Genomic DNA, 22,440 nt, shown 5'->3' on the forward strand with positions numbered 1-22,440 from the left:
GAACAAACAAAATAAAGATAAATATCTTACCTGTGTTGCGTATTTGATCCTGTCCGTCCTCCCGTCGACATTCTGACATGAGCCACGGGTAGAAAATGAGGTTGCAAAGGTTCCCTGGTAAATGAAAGGTTGTCCAAACCCAAGCTATACCAGCCAGACAAGCTACACACACTTTCTTTTTTTAAATGTGTAGGATTTAGGTTGAATAAAATAGGTTAATCACCAGAAAATGTAGTTGTAACAAATAATATGCATTGGTTCTTTGTTATGTTTATGGACAAAATTCCATTACGCTGCTCATGCATATTTATTTCAGTCACTGTATTAAAAATGCCTAAATTATTTTTTCTCAACTTTCGCTTCCTTTCCGTCCACGTGTATGAATGAGTGATTTTTTTTTTTCAACCCCACTCTTCTAAATTATTCCATGACAATGTGTCTTGCTGTGTCTTCCTTTTTTTTTTTTTTGTACTTGCAAATAAAGCTTCCTCCTCGTTGGAAATGTCACACACATGGACTCACTTCAATTTAACAGCCACACACACACACACAATTTTATTTCTGTATGAATTCATATCCAAACACCTCAATATGCTGGTCATTTTTGCTCTCCTGTTAAAAACCAGCGATCATTGGCACAAATGAGCACTACAGTATTTGTAATTGTACGTACAAAGGTGTTAAGTTACTATATTTGACATTTTCCCGAAGGCAAAAAACATTTTAATATTAGAATTACATGAACGAATTCTGTGCATAATTAAAATGGAATTATAAATAGTGATAATAATAGTGCAGATGCTACTCAAAGTAGTGAGAAAGACCAATCAACTGCTCCTTTGAAGGGCTGGGTCGATTTGATGTTGACATAAAATACAGACAGTTTGAAGTACCTGCTCCAAAACAAGTTTGTCTTTCGAGGAATTCCTCCATGATTTGAGAACAAATGTGTCAAAAAATGGCAAATGTTGTCCACTAGATGGCGATCCAAGCCTTTGCCATCATCTGGTAGTCTTTGCTTGTTTGGCTTGTCAGATACCACAGAGGTATTTTTCTGTGTTTATAATAAAGCCAAGATAGAGAAACCTTGATTGACTGATATGTTAAAAACTATTGTAAATAAATGTTCATTAAGACCCCTCGTGTCAATACTAATTGAACAGTTTTTTTTTGGTCCTCTGAGAGGCGCTGTGGAGAGATATGTGGCAGCGAGGCGAGGACACACGCACCTGCACCCGGCGTCCTAGAACTCGTCGTCGGACGTGATCAACAGGACTTTGTCCGGCTTGCGGGACTTAAAAGCGCCGGCTTTCCCGTTGGGGCAGGAGGGCGGGACCACCTCCTGCATGGACTGCTGGGTGTACTGCTGGTAGGCGGGGGAGAAGTTGTGGATGGCGTCCTGGACCATGTCGCCGGGGTTGATGGTCTCCTTCAGACCGCTGGAGATGCTCTGCATCGGCGGCATGTTCTCGGCTGGGGGACGAGAGGATGTCAACGTTGTAGGACGACAGTAAGCGGTGTGTTATAAGTGATCCGCCCCTCACAGTAAGGCAGTACATCTTCTCTAGCCACAACTGTAGGAAATAAACTTGGATATACTTTAAATAGAGGTGGGTAGAGTAGCCAGAAATTGTACTCAAGTAAGAGTACTGTTACTTTAGAGATTTATTACTCAAGTAAAAGTAAGGAGTAGTCACCCAAATATTTACTTGAGTAAAAGTAAAAAGTATGTTGTAAAAAAACTACTCAAGTACTGAGTAACTGATGAGTAACATACACACACATATCTGTACCGAGGATGTCGTTGTGGCTTGTGCAGCCCTTTGAGACACTTGTGATTTAGGGCTATATAAATAAACATTGATTGATAGATATATATATATATATATATATATATATATACACACACACACACATAATATATATATATATATATATATACATACATTGATATATACAGTATATAATTTATATTTTTTTTTTTTGCCGTTTTTGTTTACATGTTAAAGGTGTTTTAATGAATATACATGCATGTTTAACACATATAGATTCCTTTCTTTCATGAAGACAAGAATATAAGTTGGTGTATTACCTGATTCTGATGACTTGCATTGATTGTAATCAGACAGTAGTGATGACAAACGTCCACGTTTTCAAATGGAGGAGAAAAAAAGTTCCTCCTTTCTGTCTAATACCACATGAAAGTTGTTGGTTTTTGGCATCTTATATGTCCAGCTTCCATATTCGTTTTTATACACTTTACAAGAAATACATTGGCGGCAAACTCCGTAGCTTGCTAGCTTGTTTGCACAGGCTTTCGGAGACTCTTATTTTGAAAGCGCAGGCGCGATGGAGCGGCACTTTTATTGTGAAGACAGGAACTGTGCAGTCAGTCTTTAGGCTTTTGACGGGATGTACGGTTGGAATAAAAAATGGTCTTTTTTCCTTCACACTTTTGATTGATTGATTGGAACTTTTATTAGTAGATTGCACAGTACAGTACATATTCCGTACAATTGACCACTAAATGGTAACACCCCAATAAGTTTTTCAACTTGTTTAAGTCAGGTCATGTGACCCCTGGCTCTGTTTGATTGGTCCAACGTCACCAGTGACTGCATCTGATTGGTGGAACGGAGTGAAACGTCACCAGTGACTGTATTTGGTGAAACGCAGGCACTATGAAGGTCTGTCTGACAGACCAAAACAAACAAAGCGTGCATTAACAGATCGATAAAAATTAGTAGCGAGTAGCGAGCTGAATGTAGATAAAAGTAGCGGAGTAAAAGTAGCGTTTCTTCTCTATAAATATACTCAAGTAAAAGTAAAAGTATGTTGCATTAAAACTACTCTTAGAAGTACAATTTATCCCAAAAGTTACTCAAGTAGATGTAACGGAGTAAATGTAGCGCGTTACTACCCACCTCTGACTTTAAAGCAGTGTTTCTTAACCAGAGAACGTGGACCCATTGTTGGGCCAAAAATGATATCTGTTAATCAGCTGTGGTACTCAGTTCCAACACAGTAATGACAATATAAAACAAACAAAAAGTCTGGGGCTTAAGTCAGAAAAAATGTCTTAAGCGCACAAATGATGAATAAAGTGGTGAAGCTGTATTTTCATCTACACTTTAATTGTATTGACATTGTAGTTCAACCTAGAAATGTCCGATAATGGCTTTTTTGCCGATATTGTCCAACTCTTAATTACCGATTCCGATATCAACCGATACAGATATATACAGTGGTGGAATTAACACATTATTATGCCTAATTTTGTTGCGATGCCCCGCTGGATGCATTAAACAATGTAACAAGGTTTTCCAAAATAAATCAACTCAAATCACTGCCATATTTATTATTGAAGTCACAAAGTGCATTATTTTTTTTTTTAACATCCCTCAAAACAGCAGCTTGGAATTTGGGACATGCATTTGTACAAGTTTAAACGATTGCAATGCTAATTTTTGTTAGCCTGTCAATGGCTCGGTCCATTGTATGTTAGCATTAAGCTCACAGCATAAGAGCCAAACTTTATAATGTATGGCTGTATTACTTTTTTTTAGTTTCTAGCAAAAATGTTTAGTGAATTTAACATGATTCCTACATGTATGTGTACTTCATGTGTATAATAATGTGTACTTCATGAGCATAATAATGTGTATAATAATTTGTACTTCATGTGTATAATAATGTGTACTTCATGAGCATAATAATGTGTATAATAATGTGTACTTCATGTGTATAATAATGTGTACTTTATGAGCATAATAATGTGTATAATAATGTGTACTTCATGTGTATAATAATGTGTACTTCATGTGTATAATGTGTATAATAATGTGTACTTCATGTGTATAATAATGTGTACTTCATGTGTATAATGTGTATAATAATGTGTACTTCATGTGTATAATAAAGTGTACTTCATGTGTATGTGTATAATAATGTGTACTTCATGTGTATAATAATGTGTACTTCATGAGCATAATAATGTGTATAATAATGTGTACTTCATGTGTATAATAATGTGTACTTCATGAGCATAATAATGTGTATAATAGTGTACGTCATGTGTATAATAATGTGTACTTCATGTGTATAATAATGTGTACTTCATGTGTATAATAATGTGTACTTCATGTGTATAATGTGTATAATAATGTGTACTTCATGTGTATAATAAAGTGTACTTCATGTGTATAATGTGTATAATAATGTGTACTTCATGTGTATAATAATGTGTATAATAATGTGTATAATAATGTGTACTTCATGTGTATAATAATGTGTACTTCATGTGTATAATAATGTGTATAATAATGTGTATAATGTGTACTTCATGTGTATAATAATTGTATAATAATGTGTATAATAACGTGTATAATAATGTGTACTTCATGTGTATAATAATGTGTATAATAACGTGTACTTCATGTGTACTTCATATGTATGATAATTGTATAATAATGTGTATAATAATGTGTACTTCATATGTATAATAATGTGTATAATAATGTGCACTTCATGTGTATAATAATGTGTACTTCATGTGTATAATAATGTGTAAAATAATGTGTAATTCATGTGTATAATAATGTGTATAATGTGTACTTCGTGTGTATAATAATGTGTATAATGTGTACTTTATGTGTATAATAATGTGTACAATAAAGTGTATGTGTACTTCATATGTATAATAATTGTATAATGTGTATAATGTGTACTTCATGTGTATAATAATGTGTACCTCATGTGTATAATGTGTACTTCATGTGTATAATACTGTGTATAATAATGTGTACTTCATGTGTATAATGTGTATAATAATGTGTACTTCATGTGTATAATACTGTGTATAATAATGTGTACTTTATGTGTATAATAATGTGTACTTCATATGTATAATAATGTGTATAATAATGTGTACTTCATGTGTATAATAATGTGTACTTCATGTGTATAATAATGTGTATAATAATGTGTACTTCATGTGTATAATAAAGTGTATAATAATGTGTACTTCATGTGTGTAATAATGCGTATATGTACTTCATGTGTATAATAATGTGTACTTCATGTGTATAATAGTGTACTTCATGTGTATAATGTGTATAATGTGTACTTCATGTGTATAATAATGTGTATAATAATGTGTATGTGTACTTCATATGTATAATAATTGTATAATATTGTGTATAACGTGTACTTCATGTGTATAATAATGTGTACTTCATGTGTATAATACTGTGTATAATGTGCATAATAATGTGTACTTCATGTGTATAATGTGTACAATAATGTGTACTTCATATGTATAATAATGTGTACTTCATGTGTATAATGTGTATAACAATGTGTACTTCATGTGTATAATAATGTGTATAATAATGTGTACTTCATGTGTATAATAATGTGTATAATAATGTGTACTTTATGTGTATATTAATGTGTATAATAATGTGTACTTCATGTGTATAATAATGTGTACTTCATGTGTATAATAATGTGTATAATAATGTGTACTTCATGTGTATAATGTGTACTTCATGTGTATAATAATGTGTACTTCATGTGTATAATAATGTGTATAATAATGTATACTTCATGTGTATAATAATGTGTACTTCATGTGTATAATAATGTGTACTTCATGTGTATAATAATGTGTACTTCATGTGTATAATAATGTGTATAATAATGTGTACTTCATGTGTATAATAATGTGTATAATAATGTGTACTTCATGTGCATAATGTGTATAATAATGTGTACTTCATGTGTATAATAATGTGTATAGTGTGTACTTCATGTGTATAATAATGTGTATAATAAAGTGTACTTCATGTGTATAATAAAGTGTACTTCATGTGTATGTGTATAATAATGTGTACTTCATGTGTATAATAATGTGTACTTCATGTGTATAATAAAGTGTACTTCATGTGTATAATGTGTATAATAATGTGTACTTCATGTGTATAATAATGTGTACTTCATGTGTATAATAATGTGTACTTCATGTGTATAATAAAGTGTACTTCATGTGTATAATAATGTGTATAATAATGTGTAGTTCATGTGTATAATAAAGTGTACTTCATGTGTATAATGTGTACTTCATGTGTATAATAATGTGTATAATAATGTGTACTTCATGTGTATAATAAAGTGTACTTCATGTGTATAATAATGTGTACTTCATGTGTATAATAATGCATATAATAATGTGTACTTCATGTGTATAATAATGTGTACTTTATGTGTATAATAATGCGTATAATAATGTGTACTTCCTGTGTATAATAATGTGTACTTCATGTGTATAATAATGCGTATAATAATGTGTACTTCATGTATATAATAATGCGTATAATAATGTGTACTTCATGTGTATAATAATGTGTACTTCATGTGTATAATAATGTGTACTTCATGTGTATAATAATGTGTATAATAATGTGCACTTCATGTGTATAATAATGTGTATAATAATGTGTACTTCATGTGTATAATAATGTGTACTTCATGTGTATAATAATGCATATAATAATGTGTACTTCATGTGTATAATAATGTGTACTTCATGTGTATAATAATGCGTATAATAATGTGTACTTCATGTGTATAATAATGTGTACTTCATGTGTATAATAATGCATATAATGTGTACTTCATGTGTATAATAATGTGTATAATAATGTGTACTTCATGTGTATAATAATGCGTATAATAATGCGTACTTCATGTGTATAATAATGTGTACTTCATGTGTATAATAATGCGTATAATAATGTGTACTTCATGTGTATAATAATGTGTACTTCATGTGTATAATAATGCGTATAATAATGTGTACTTCATGTATATAATAATGCGTATAATAATGTGTACTTCATGTGTATAATAATGTGTACTTCATGTGTATAATAATGTGTATAGTGTGTACTTCATGTGTATAATAATGTGTATAATAAAGTGTACTTCATGTGTATAATAAAGTGTACTTCATGTGTATGTGTATAATAATGTGTACTTCATGTATATAATAATGTGTACTTCATGTGTATAATAAAGTGTACTTCATGTGTATAATGTGTATAATAATGTGTACTTCATGTGTATAATAATGTGTACTTCATGTGTATAATAATGTGTACTTCATGTGTATAATAAAGTGTACTTCATGTGTATAATAATGTGTATAATAATGTGTAGTTCATGTGTATAATAAAGTGTACTTCATGTGTATAATGTGTACTTCATGTGTATAATAATGTGTATAATAATGTGTACTTCATGTGTATAATAAAGTGTACTTCATGTGTATAATAATGTGTACTTCATGTGTATAATAATGCATATAATAATGTGTACTTCATGTGTATAATAATGTGTACTTTATGTGTATAATAATGCGTATAATAATGTGTACTTCCTGTGTATAATAATGTGTACTTCATGTGTATAATAATGCGTATAATAATGTGTACTTCATGTATATAATAATGCGTATAATAATGTGTACTTCATGTGTATAATAATGTGTACTTCATGTGTATAATAATGTGTACTTCATGTGTATAATAATGTGTATAATAATGTGCACTTCATGTGTATAATAATGTGTATAATAATGTGTAGTTCATGTGTATAATAAAGTGTACTTCATGTGTATAATGTGTACTTCATGTGTATAATAATGTGTATAATAATGCATATAATAATGTGTACTTCATGTGTATAATAATGTGTACTTTATGTGTATAATAATGCGTATAATAATGTGTACTTCCTGTGTATAATAATGTGTACTTCATGTGTATAATAATGCGTATAATAATGTGTACTTCATGTATATAATAATGCGTATAATAATGTGTACTTCATGTGTATAATAATGTGTACTTCATGTGTATAATAATGTGTACTTCATGTGTATAATAATGTGTATAATAATGTGCACTTCATGTGTATAATAATGTGTATAATAATGTGTACTTCATGTGTATAATAATGTGTACTTCATGTGTATAATAATGCATATAATAATGTGTACTTCATGTGTATAATAATGTGTACTTCATGTGTATAATAATGCGTATAATAATGTGTACTTCATGTGTATAATAATGTGTACTTCATGTGTATAATAATGCATATAATGTGTACTTCATGTGTATAATAATGTGTATAATAATGTGTACTTCATGTGTATAATAATGCGTATAATAATGCGTATAATAATGTGTACTTCATGTGTATAATAATGTGTACTTCATGTGTATAATAATGCGTATAATAATGTGTACTTCATGTGTATAATAATGTGTACTTCATGTGTATAATAATGCATATAATAATGTGTACTTCATGTGTATAATAATGTGTACTTCATGTGTATAATAATGCGTATAATAATGTGTACTTCATGTGTATAATAATGTGTACTTCATGTGTATAATAATGTGTATAATAATGTGTACTTCATGTGTATAATAATGTGTACTTCATGTGTATAATAATGTGTATAATAATGTGTACTTCATGTGTGTAATGTGTATAATAATGTGTACTTCATGTGTATAATAATGTGTACTTCATGTGTATAATAATGCGTATAATAATGTGTACTTCATGTGTATAATAATGTGTATCATGATGTGCACTTCATGTGTATAATAATGTGTACTTCATGTGTATAATAATGCGTATAATAATGTGTACTTCATGTGTATAATAATGTGTACTTCATGTGTATAATAATGTGTATAATAATATGTACTTCATGTGTATAATAATGTGTACTTCATGTGTATAATAATGCGTATAATAATGTGTACTTCATGTGTATAATAATGTGTACTTCATATGTATAATAATGTGTACTTCATGTGTATAATAATGCGTATAATAATGTGTACTTCATGTGTATAATAATGTGTACTTCATGTGTATAATAATGCGTATAATAATGTGTACTTCATGTGTATAATAATGTGTACTTCATGTGTATAATAATGCGTATAATAATGTGTACTTCATGTGTATAATAATGTGTACTTCATGTGTATAATAATGCGTATAATAATGTGTACTTCATGTGTATAATAATGTGTACTTCATGTGTATAATAATGCGTATAATAATGTGTACTTCATGTGTATAATAATGTGTACTTCATGTGTATAATAATGCACTTTCTTTTGTGTGCTTAGTTTTACAGTAACTTCACTGCAGAGACTATTACTAAACAACCACAAGATTGCTATCTCTAATTTAAAAAGACTGTTTACCTATCTGCCAAGCTAAATTCCAACATTTAGGGAGGGCAGAATAATATATGTCATTAAACCAGGGGTGTACAAAGTGAAGCCTGTGTTACAATGTACTAATAAAATAAAATAGTAAAAAAAACCCTGATATGTTCATATTAGGCTTGTGCGGTATACCGGTAATAGTATAGTAGCGTGATACTAATGAATTCTATTCGGTACTATACCGCCTCTAAAAAGTACCGGTCCCCCACCCCCCGCCGTCGTCACGTCGTATCATTGTTGGTTTTACGAGCACAGGAGCATGTTCGGCAGTGCACACACACAAAGTACTTACAAGCAGACACAGTGTGTAGACATTGGTCATATTCAAAGTCCTCATGTGTCCAGGGACATATTTCCTGAATTTATAAACATAATATACATTTAAAAAAACCCAAAGAAGATGTAATGGCAAAAAATATCGATGTAATCATAGCAGTATCGACTAGATACGCCCCTGTACTTGGTATCATTACAGTGGATGTCAGGTGTAGATCCACCCATGGTGTTTGTTTACATTTTGACGCCGGTGAGCTACGGTGTGTAGTGAAGCATGTTTAGCTATTCCTCGTCCTCCAGTGATAATGATACTTGTAAGAAAACGTACTTTATTTGTCGCCATGGAGACCAGGATTAGTGATTTAGAAGTAGCTAAAACACTGCGGATGGACGTTAGCCGCTAACTTGCTAGCCATGTCTTAAAGCATCTCATCCTGAGGGTGTTTCAGTGTTATAACTTCACCTTTATCTTTACTTTTTAAGCCTAATTTCGTACATTCTCCCTTTTCTGTCTACACACTGTGTCTGCTTGTGAGTACTCTGTGATTGTGCACTGCCGAACATGCTCCTCTGCTCGTAAAACCAGGAATGTCACAGTGTGACGACGAAGGGCGGGCGGGGAGTTGGTTGACCGGTTCTTTTTTAGAGGCGGTATAGTACCGAATATGATTCATTAGTATCGTGGTACTATACCGTACAACCCTAGTGCATAGCGAGCACAAGTTATTTTGACAATTATGTGCCTGTTGCTGCATTTTCAGTGGATAGTTAACCTTTACTGCCATACAAACTGTACACTGACTACTCTAACGCAGTGGTTCTCAACCTTTTTTCAGTGATGTACCCACTGTGAACATTTTTTTTAATTCAAGTACCCCCTAATCAGAACAAAGCATTTTTGGTTGAAAAAAAAAGAGATAAAGAAGTAAAATACAGCACTATGTCGTCAGTTTCTGATATTGCTCATTTGTAGTGGTCTTTCTTGAACTATTTGGAAAAAAAGATATACAAATAACTAAAAACTTGTGTTGATTTAATTATAAAGGGTTGATGTGTGAGGGAGCAGGGTTGGGGTGGGGGCGGGGTTTGGTGGTAGCAGGGGTGTATAATGTAGCCCGGAAGAGTCAGGGCTGCATGGGATTCTGGGTATTTGTTCTGTTGTGTTTATGTTGTGTTAAGGTGCAGATGTTCTCCCGAAATGTGTTTGTCATTCTTGTTTGGTTTTGGTTCAAAGTGTGGCGCATTATTAGTAAGAGTGTTAAAGTTGTTTTATACCGCCACCGTCAGTGTAACCCAGGGGTGCTCATTACGTCGATCGCGAGCTACCGGTCGATCTCGGAGGGTGTGTCAGTCGATCACCAGCCAGGCATTAAAAAAAATAGTCCTAAAAATGAGCGATCATAAATCTTCACTATGACGTCACTTTCGTCACTTGATTGACATTCACGGCACCCGAGGGTCTTCTGAGATGACGCTGGCTGCTGCCAGCTCATTAAAATTACCGACTGGAAGGCGAGAAACACTTTATTTCAACAGACTCTGGCGCCGTACCTGTCGTCAAAACTCCAAAGACCGACTGCACAGTTGCGCTAACAAAACGAGTCTCAGAAAGCTGGCGTGCACAAGCTAGCAAGCTACGGAGTTTGCCGACAATGTATTTCTTGTAAAGTGTATACAAAGGAGTACGGAAGCTGGACAAATAAGATGCCAAAAACCAACCACTTTCATGTGGTATTGGACAGAAAGGAGGACTTTTTTCTCCTCCATTCGAAAATGCGGACGTTTTTAGCACCACTGTCTGATTCCTATCAATGCAAGTCATCAGAATCAGGTAATACACCAACTTATATTCTTGTCTTCATGAAAGAAAGGAATCTATATGTGTTACACATGCTTGTATTATCTTTAAACACTTTTAACTTGTTAACAATATTAACTATATGTGTTAAACATGCCTGTATTATCTTTAAACACCTTAACTTGTTAACAATATTAACTATATGTGTTAAACATGATTGTATTATCTTTAAACACCTTTAACTTATTAATAATATTAACTATATGTATTAAACATGCTTGTATTATCTTTAAACACCTTTAACTTGTTAACAATATTAATTATATGTATTAAACATGCTTGCAATATCTTTAAACACCTTTAACTTGTTAACAATATTAACTATATGTATTAAACATACTTGTATTATCATTAAACACCTTTAATTTATTAACAATATTAACTATATGTATTAAACATTCTTGTATTATCATTAAACACCTATAATTTATTAACAATATTAACTATGTGTTAAACACGCTTGCATTATCATTAAACACCTTTAACTTATTAACAAAAACATATATTTCATAAATAAGTAAATATAAATGATATATATGAATGAGGTAGATCCCCACGACTTGATCAATTGAAAAGTAGCTTGCCTGCAGAAAAAGTGTGAGCACCCCTGGTGTAACCTGTATGGCTGTTGACCAAGTATGCCTTGCTGTCACTTACGTGTGCAAGCAGAAGATGCATATTACAAGAGGCTGGACTGGTACGCTGTTGATACATATTGTAGAGGGCGCTAAATGCTGCACCATCATGGCACGCCCTTATTATTATTGTAGGGGTGAAAATCGGAGAATATTAATCCCGGGAGTTTTCTGCGAGAGGCACTGAAATCCGGAAGTCTCCTGGGAAAATCGGGCGGGTCGGCAATCAGAGGGGTACGTGTCCCCCATTTGAGAACCACTGCTCTACACACATTTCATTTCACGCGTATAGGAGAGAGGGAAGACGCGTCTCACCTGGCACGTTGTTCTTCTTCTCCTGGTACACGGTGCATGTGAAGGCGTACCGCAGGGCGATGGCGGCAAAGAACATCTCGATGCAAATGATGAAGTTCTGCCAGCCGGCCGCCACCGTGCCGGCGCCCACCTCATGTCCGTCGATGTAGAGCGCCTTGGGGATGACGCCGCAGCGCTCCAGGATGGCGAGAACCATCCCTGAAAGGACGCCGCACAGTCACGTGCGATGTCATTTCGAAAAGGAAAAGGCAAGAGCGGACGCCTTACCTTGCCAGAAGGATAAGAAGATGACGGACTTGATGGTGAGGAACTTGAGCACGGGCTCGTACGGCCTGAGGAGGTCGCTGGTGGCAAAGAAGAAGAGGAAGAGGGCGTAGAGCGCCAGGCTGACGGAGAAGTTGTAGATGATGGTGATGTACAGGTATCCACCGTTCACGCTGCACACAAGGAGAAAACACCACATCATTTACTAACTTTTGAACGTCCCTAATGTAAATTACATATTAAATAAGAAGGTTATATTTGCTGCAACAATCATGCTTTTGTTATGATAGTCCCGGTCTGGGCAAATATTTTGACCCATTGACAGAAAAAATGTGTCTGTATAAATGATATGTACACATTTAGCTGTAAAAATCTGCTATACAGTATGTGTGTTTAAAGGGGAACATTATCACCAGACCTATGTAAGCGTCAATATATACCTTGATGTTGCAGAAAAAAGACCATATATTTTTATAACCGATTTCCGAACTCTAAATGGGTGAATTTTGGCGAATTAAACGCCTTTCTATTATTCGCTCTCGGAGCGTTGTGACGTCACATCGGGAAGCAATCCGCCATTTTCTCAAACACCGAGTCAAATCAGCTCTGTTATTTTCCGTTTTTTCCACTGTTTTCCGTACCTTGGAGACATCATGCCTCGTCGGTGTGTTGTCGTAGGGTGTAACAACACCAACAAGGACGGATTCAAGTTGCACCAGTGGCCCAAAGATGCGAAAGTGGCAAGAAATTGGACGTTTGTTCCGCACACTTTACCGACGAAAGCTATGCTACGACAGAGATGGCAAGAATGTGTGGATATCCTGCGACACTCAAAGCAGATGCATTTCCAACGATAAAGTCAAAGAAATCTGCCGCCAGACCCCCATTGAATCTGCCGGAGTGTGTGAGCAATTCAGGGACAAAGAGCCTCGGTAACACGGCAAGCAATGGCGGCAGTTTGTTCCCGCAGACGAGCGAGCTAAACCCCCTGGATGTCTTGGCTCACACCGTCCCAAGATGATCAAGAGAAGAATATCGACCCTAGCTTCCCTGGCCTGCTGACATGAGGGTATGTCTACAGAATATATTAATTGATGAAAATTGGGCTGTCTGCACTCTCAAAGTGCATGTTGTTGCCAAATGTATTTCATATGCTGTAAACCTAGCTCATAGTTGTTAGTTTCCTTTAATGCCAAACAAACACATACCAATCGTTGGTTAGAAGGCGATCGCCGAATTCGTCCTCGCTTTCTCCCGTGTCGCTGGCTGTCGTGTCGTTTTCGTCGGTTTCGCTTGCATACGGTTCAAACCGATATGGCTCAATAGCTTCAGTTTCTTCTTCAATTTCGTTTTCGCTACCTGCCTCCACACTACAACCATCCGCTTCAATACATGCATAATCTGTTAAATCGCTTAAGCCGCTGGAATCCGAGTCTGAATCCGAGCTAATGTCGCTATAGCTTGCTGTTCTTTCCGCCATGTTTGTTTGTGTTGGCTTCACTATGTGACGTCACAGGAAAATGGACGGGTGTTTATAACGATGGTTAAAATCAGGCACTTTGAAGCTTTTTTTAGGGATATTGCGTGATGGGTAAAATTTTGAAAAAAACTTCGAAAAATATAATAAGCCACTGGGAACTGATTTTTAATGGTTTTAACCATTCTGAAATTGTGATAATGTTCCCCTTTAAAGTACCAATGATTGTCACACACACACTAGGTGTGGCGAAATTATTCTCTGCACCCTTGTTCACCCCCCCTGGGAGGTGAGGGGAGCAGCAGCGGTGGCCGCGCCCGGGAATCATTTTTTGGGGATTTAACCTCCCGATTCCATCCCTTGATGCTGAGTGCCAAGCAGGGAGGTTATGGCTCCCAATTTTATAGTCTTTGGTAGTAGGTTGGGTCCCTTTTTTTTTTTTTTTTCCAGGAACACTAATACCAAAAGTCACAATGTCCCATAGAGTTGTAAAAAAGTTATGACAGACCACCTAAAAAAAACGGAATGTAATTTTACAGTTTTTTACTAAATGGGACAGCCAAAATGTACATGAAAATAAAGAGAGTGGGATTTACAATATTACTTATGAACTAGGGGTGTAACGGTACACAAAAATTTTGGTTCGGTACGTACCTCGGTTTAGAGGTCACGGTTCGGTTCATTTTCGGTACAGTAAGAAAACAACAAAATCTAAATTTTTGGGTTATTTATTTACCAAATTTGCAAAATCTTCCACCAAAAATATTATTCTTAGTGGAATATTTTGATGTGAAGTAATGGGAACCTTGGATAGGTCAATAATGCATAATAATATTGATTTTGATTCAATATTATGTTATGAGTAATGACAGTTTGAAAGAAAAAAAAAACAGCTTTGTTTTATTAGTCAACATTGCAACGTTTTCTAAATTACATTTAACCTTTAAGCTTTTTTATTTCACTTTTGTTTGTTTTAATAGTATTTTTAGAATGTGCCGTGGGCCTTTAAAACATTAGCTGTGGGCCGCAAATGGCCTCCGGGGCACACTTTTGACACCCCTGCTATAGATAATAAAAAATTAAATGTGATAAATCTATGGATAAAAAGCAGAGCCTGGCGACGCATGCGCGTTTATCATAACTCTCTCTCTCTCTCTGTCTCTGCCCCTCCCTCACCAACGCTGCTGCGCGCACAATTTGTTTTGTTTTTAACCCCTTCTTAACCCACATTGAAAATACACGCAACCCTAACTCAAAATGCCGGACATTCAAAGCATTTAAGAAACTCCGCCCTGACAGCCCCGCCAAAGAGGACATGTCCGGTGAAAAGAGGACGTATGGTCAGTCTATCGTAGCCCGTTAGCTGCTAGCGTGCCGTGTGTTGTGCCTCGGTGTGCATTGTTTACACAACGTGCGTTACGCTACTTAGTATGTCCGTGTGGAAACACGTTCGGTACACTTCCGAACCGAAACGGAACCCCCGTACTGAAACGGTTCAATACAAATACACGTACCGTTACACCCCTAATGTCAATTTAATGCCTTTGTGTTCTTTGATGCTTCCCTCTTACACACATGCTTATGTGTGCTATGGCTATGAGTTTTTTTTCTTGGCCTCAGTCTGGACCCCTTCTCCCCTTCTTCTATAGTTATTTGAATGACTCTTACCATAATATGTTACGTTAACATACCAGTTGGTTATTTATGCCTCATATAACGTACACTTATTCAGCCTGTTGTTCACTATTCTTTATTTATTTTAAATTGCCTTTCAAATGTCTATTCTTGGTGTTGGCTTTTATCAAATAAATTTCCCCCAAAAATGCGACTTATACTCCAGTGCGACTTATATATGTTTTTTTCCTTCTTTATTATGCATTTTCGGCCAGTGCGTCTTATACTCCAAAAAATACGGTAGCTTGGATGCAATGTTCCATATAACCTTTCCTGTACAGTTATTAAAGGCCTACTGAAACCCACTACTACCGACCACGCAGTCTGATAGTTTATATATCAATGATGAAATCTTAACATTGCAACACATGCCAATACTAAAGTGCAATTTTAAATTTTGCGCCGAAATATCCTGCTGAAAACGTCTCGGTATGATAACGCCTGCGCGTGACGTCACGGATTGTAGAGGACATTTTGGGACAGCATGGTGGCCAGCTATTAAGTCGTCTGTTTTCATCGCAAAATTCCACAGTATTCTGGACATCTGTGTTGGTGAATCTTTTGCAATTTGTTCAATGAACCAATGAAGACAGCAAAGAAGAAAGCTGTAGGTGGGAAGCGGTGTATTGCGGGCGGTGGCTGCAGCAACACAAACACAGCCGGTGTTTCATTGTTTACATTCCCGAAAGATGACAGTCAAGCTTTACCATTGGCCTTTGGAGAACTGAGACAACAGAGACTCTTACCAGGAGGACTTTGAGTCGGATGCGTAGACGCGGTACCGTGAGTACGCATGCAGCTGCGGCTTCCAAATATTTGATCGCTCGCCCGTACGTGCGTGTCGCTATGTGCATGTCACGTACGTAACTTTGGGGACTTTGGGGAAATATATGTGCTGTATGAACTTTGGGGAGGTGAACGGTACTTTGGGCTGTGGGATTGAGTGTGTTGTGCAGGTGTTTGAGTTGTATTGGCGGGTTATATGGACGGGAGGGGGGGGGGGGGTGTTTGTTATGCGGGATTAATTTGTGGCATATTAAATATAAGCCTGGTTGTGTTGTGGCTAATAGACTTGTGTTTATTTACTGTTTTAGTCATTCCCAGCTGAATATCAGGTCCCACCCGCCTCTCACAGCATCTTCCCTATCTGAATCGCTCCCACTGCCTTCTAGTCCTTCACTCTCACTTTCCTCATCCACCAATCTTTCATCCTCGCTCAAATTAATGGGGAAATCGTCGCTTTCTCGGTCCGAATCGCTCTCGCTGCTGGTGGCCATGATTGTAAACAATGTGCAGATGTGAGGAGCTCCACAACCTGTGACATCACGCTACTCGTCTGGTACAGGCAAGGTATTTTTTTATCAGCGACCAAAAGTTGCGTACTTTATCGTCGATGTTCTCTACTAAATCCTTTCAGCAAAAATATGGCAATATCGCGAAATGATCAAGTATGACACATAGAATGGACCTGTTTAAATAAGAAAATCGCATTTCAGTAGGCCTTTAACAGCTCTACGATAGCGACAGTTTGACCCTGGAACAGATTATTTTTCCATTATTTCATTTGGGGGAAATTAATTTTAAAATCTAGTCAGAGTCTCATAAGGGATTGTTGCATTTGTAGAGCCATTGAGTAATTGCAGCCACACATCCCAGCTGTTAGTGTCTCACCAAGCAGCTAATAGTCTGTTCATATTTCTCATTCCTGCTTGCATCTGATCAAATCGCTTGTGTTTATCTAATTGTCAGCCTGCCTTCCAGGTTCCAAAGGACCTCTCTGAGAACTGTAGAGACTAATTACTTCTGAGGCTCAGTAAACAATCTGAATCATCACGCCGTTGAGGAGAATATATTCTGACATTCTCCACTTAAACATAGTCTTTCTATCTTACAGACTGGCGTTAAGGGGTGGGTGGTACAAAGCTCATACCGCTGAAGTTTTTAGAGGTAAACACAGCTGGCAGAAAGACGGACTAAGTGGGAATATAAAGAGAAGACACTGGCAGGATGGGACTTGACTCGAGAGTTTATGGGGAGATTGGTGATCTATCAAGCATCTCCAGCTGTAACCTCTCCTCACATACGCCGTGATCATTTATATGCATTGTATGATGAATGCGACGCCGGCTCACTTAAAATCTCCGTCGTGGTACTTTCCGTAGGCCTGCAGGAGGATGGTGATGGCCGCCATGATGGGCTTGACGATGCAGTATTGAAGCGTCGCCTGGGAAACACACACACACACACAAATAAGCAATCAGTCTATAAATAAGTTTGCATATCTTATAAGTCGCAAGAAGGCTAACTACCGGACACTGCGTTAGACACACTTATGCAATGTGGAGACTAGGGATGTCCGATAATGTCAGACTGCCGATATTATCGGCCGATAAATGCTTTAAAATGTAATATCGGAAATTATCGGTAAATTTATGACTTTTTAAAAAGCCGCTTTGTACACGGACGTAGGGAGAAGTACAGAGCGCCAATAAACCTTAAAGGCACTTCCTTTGCGTGCCGGCCCAGTCACATTATATCTACGGCTTTTCACACACACAAGTGAATGCTAATGCATACTTGGTCAACAGCCATACAGGTCACACTGAGGGTGGCCGTGTAAACAACTTTAACACTGTTACTGTACGAAAGCCTATGGTGTGTTTTTAACCAGTTTTGTAATGTTCCTGTGTCTTTAAGTTGATAGGTCAATCTGTGACGTCATTTCCCCTTTAAAGCACGTCTTTGTCAGAATAGCCGGTTTCAATCAATGGTGGCAGCCAGCCTTGTGTGCGTTGATGACTAAATACCACACACACAAACACACACACAAAACCACACACATTCACATCTACCTTTCAGCAATAATGATGATTAAAGGATTCTCTGGCCGGAATCTGTCCATCGTGTCCTAACTCTAAAAGAACTACTAACCCTTCCTTACAGTTACAAATATGCGTCACACTGTGAACCCACACCAAACAGGAATGACAAACACATTTCGGGAGAACATCCGCACCGTAACACAACATAAACACAACAGAACAAATACCCAGAACCCCTTGCAGCACTAACTCTTCCGGGACGCTACAATATACACCACCCCGCCACCCCCTACCGCGCCCACCTCAACCTCCTCATGCTCTCTCAGGGAGAGCATGTCCCAAATTCCAAGCTGCTGTTTTGAGGCATGTTAAAAAAAAAAATGCACTTTGTGATTTCAATAATAAATATGGCAGTGCCATGTTGGCATTTTTTTTTCCATAACTTGAGTTAAATAAATAAATGATAAATGGGTTATACTTGTATAGCGCTTTTCTACCTTCAAGGTACTCAAACCGCTTTGACAGTATTACCACATTCACCCATTCACACACACATTCACACACTGATGGCGGGAGCTGCCATGCAAGGCGCTAACCAGCAGCCATCAGGAGCAAGGGGTGAAGTGTCTTGCCCAAGGACACAACGGACGTGACTAGGATGGTAGAAGGTGGGGATTGAACCCCAGTAACCAGCAACACTCCGATTGCTGGCACGGCCACTCTACCAACTTCGCCACGCCGTCCCTAAAAGTTGAGTTGATTTATTTTGGAAAACCTTGTTACGTTGTTTAATGCATCCAGCGGGGCATCACAACAAAATTAGGCATAATAATGTGTTCATTCCACGACTGTATATATCGGTTGATATCGGAATCGGTAATTAAGAGTTGGACAATATCGGAATATCAGCAGGATAAACACAAACTAGACAAAATTATACATGACAAACAGAAATGGCATCATTGAACTAGGGCTGGGCGATATGGCCTTTTTTAATATTGCGATATTTTAAGGCCATATTGCGATACACGATATATATCTGGATATTTTGCCTTAGCCTTGAATGAACACTTGATGCATATAATCACAGCAGTATGATGATTCTATGTGTCTACATTAAAACATTCTTCTTAATACTGCATTAATATATGCTACTTTTAAACTTTCAAGCAGAGAAGGAAATCACAACTAAAGAAATCACTATTTTTTTCATACGGTTTTGATGTGGAAATGTTTGCCTCGGCATTTTGATGGTGTGGGCGTGTGGCACCGAATGGAGATAAGCGTCTCGACAGACGTTATAATATTTGAACAATGATGACGAAAACTGTTTTCGCTGTCGTGTCCGTGTCGTGTCGAAAATTGTTATGCGCTTATTTTTTTATTTGATTTTGTGCGTGGCATAGATTTGCCGTGCGCAGAGGACGCTTGAGCAGTGCGCAATTGCACAGGCGTGCACCTTAAAGGGAGCGTTGCTCTCATGGCTGCGCTAGCATCACAGCTAACGTTAGCCATGCTGCTACCTCTCTGCTCGGGGAGGGCGTATACCTATATGACGTATGTCGTGACAGTATGTGACGTGTGTAAGAAAGTGCGCTTGCTGTCTGTGAGAGGGAGACACAGGAAAGAGTGAGAAGAGCCTGTCGTGTAATGCCAGCAGCTAAAAGCAACTGCGTGAGGATCCTCAGACCTGTGGATGTGTTGAAGGTGTGCTGGAAAATGCGGAACGGAAATTAGGGAGCAGCAGAAAAGTGGAATGTATTATTTAAATCGGTGCGTTGGAAAACACGGACCGGAGTTTTTTTTTTTAAACTGGACCTGGATCGGCATTTTCCCATGCCTTGCCGATACGCATTTTTTGGCAAATATCGGCGGCCGATCTGATCCAAATATCGGATCGGGACATCCCTAATATATATATATATATATATATATATACATACAGTATATATATATACATACATACATACACACATCGATCCATTTTCTACCGCTTATCCCTTTCGGGGTCGCGGGGGGTGCTGGAGCCTATCTCAGCTACAATCGAGCGGAAGGCGGGGTACACCCTGGACAAGTCGCCACCTCATCACAGGGCAAACAGATAGACAGACAACATTCACACACTAGGACCAATTTAGTGTTGCCAATCAACCTATCCCCAGGTGCATGTTTTCAGTTATTTCACCTTATGTTTTGTCAAGTACATAACTCCACATGTGTTCATTCATTGTTTTAATGCCTTCAGTGACAATCTACAATGTAAATAGTAATGAAAATAAAGAAAACGCATTGAAATGGGAAGGTAAGTCCAAAATTTTGGCCTGTTCTGTGTATCGTGATATAGTTTTAGGCCATATCGCCCAGCCCTCGTTGGGATCAACGCAAAGAGTGTTTGAAGAGACGAACAAACGCGAGGCTCAACAATTCTGATTGGCAAACATGGCTATCACTCAAATGCCGGTGACAGCGGAAAAAAACAAAACGCACTGACTGAAACCTCAATGTTGATTCAATATTGATTAATTGTGCAGCCCTAATATAAGGTCAATAAAGTTGAGTTTCATCATCAATACAACTTGCTTTACTGGGGTTGGAGTTGTGTACAACTGCACTGCATCTATATTATTAGTGAAGTGAATTGTATTTATATAGCACTTTTTCTCTAGTGACTCAAAGCGCTTTACATAGTGAAACCCAATATCTGAGTTACATTTAAACCAGTGTGGGTGGCACTGGGAGCAGGTGGGTAAAGTGTCTTGCCCAAGGACTGCACAACCGCAGTGACTAGGATGGCGGAAGCAAGAATCGAACCTGGAACCCTCAAGTTGCTGGCACGGCCACTCTACCAACCGAGCTATACCGCCCCTATACCTCATTTAGCTTCGCAAAAATGCAAAAAATGACTAAAATGATTTGTGATGGCTGCATTTTTCATATAGTTCTTACACTGGGCTGTTGAGGTGTACCTAATGAAGTGTTTTTCAACCTTTTTTGAGCCAAAGCACATTTTCTGCGTTGAAAAAATGCGGAGGCACACCACCAGCAGAAATCATTAAAAAAAACGAAACTCAGTTGACAGTAAAAAATCGTCGTCGCAATTGTCGGATATGACTTTAAAGCATAACCAAGCATGCATCACTATAGCTCTTGTCTCAAAGTAGGTGTACTGTCACCACCTGTCACATCACACCCTGACTTATTTTGACTTTTTTGCTGTTTTCCTGTGTGTAGTGTTTTAGTTCTTGTCTTGCGCTCCTATTTTGGTGGCTTTTTCTCTTTTTTTTTGGTATTTTCCCGTAGCAGCTTCATGTCTTCCTTTGAGCGATATTTCCTGCATCTACTTTGTTTTAGCAATCAAGAATATTTCAGTTGTTTTTAACCTCCTTCGTGGGGACATTGTCGATTGTCATGTCATGTTCGGATGTACATTGTGGACGCCGTCTTTGCTCCACAGTAAGTCTTTGCTGTCGTCCAGCATTCTGTTTTTTGTTTACTTTGTAGCCAGTTCAGTTTTAGTCTCGTTCAGCATAGCCTTCCCTAAGCTTCCATGCCTTTTCTTAGGGCAGGGGTCGGCAACCCGCGGCTGCGGAGCCGCATGCGGCTCTTTGATCACTCTGATGCGGCTCAGCGGCTTACTTGCTGAACCCCCCAATTTTCCCGTGAGACTTCCGGATTTCAGTGCCTCTCGCAGAAAACTCCCAGGATTAATATTCACCAATTTTCACCCTTACAGCTATAATAAGGGCGTGCCATGATGGTACAACATTTGGCGCTCTCTACAATCTGTATTAACAGCGTG

The 22,440-nt window shown here is 37.2% G+C and overlaps 1 protein-coding gene across 2 annotated transcripts in view; it reads right to left on the reverse strand.

Annotated features, from left to right (window-relative positions):
* Positions 1 to 522: 522 nt before the first annotated feature.
* tmem184a (transmembrane protein 184a) overlaps positions 523 to 22,440 on the reverse strand; it is a 55,333-nt gene continuing 33,415 nt past the window's right edge. For both annotated transcript variants that reach the window (XM_072916011.1, XM_061982024.2), the window contains 4 exons: positions 17,952 to 18,043; positions 12,672 to 12,841; positions 12,405 to 12,602; positions 523 to 1,473 (listed from right to left, as the gene is read on the reverse strand). In XM_072916011.1, coding sequence (XP_072772112.1) covers positions 1,244 to 1,473; positions 12,405 to 12,602; positions 12,672 to 12,841; positions 17,952 to 18,043 — 690 coding nt within the window. In that variant the 3' untranslated portion in view covers positions 523 to 1,243. The remainder of the gene's footprint in view (positions 1,474 to 12,404; positions 12,603 to 12,671; positions 12,842 to 17,951; positions 18,044 to 22,440) is intronic.

The sequence above is a fragment of the Nerophis lumbriciformis genome, linkage group LG24, assembly GCF_033978685.3.
Source record: "Nerophis lumbriciformis linkage group LG24, RoL_Nlum_v2.1, whole genome shotgun sequence".
NCBI lineage: Eukaryota > Metazoa > Chordata > Actinopteri > Syngnathiformes > Syngnathidae > Nerophis > Nerophis lumbriciformis.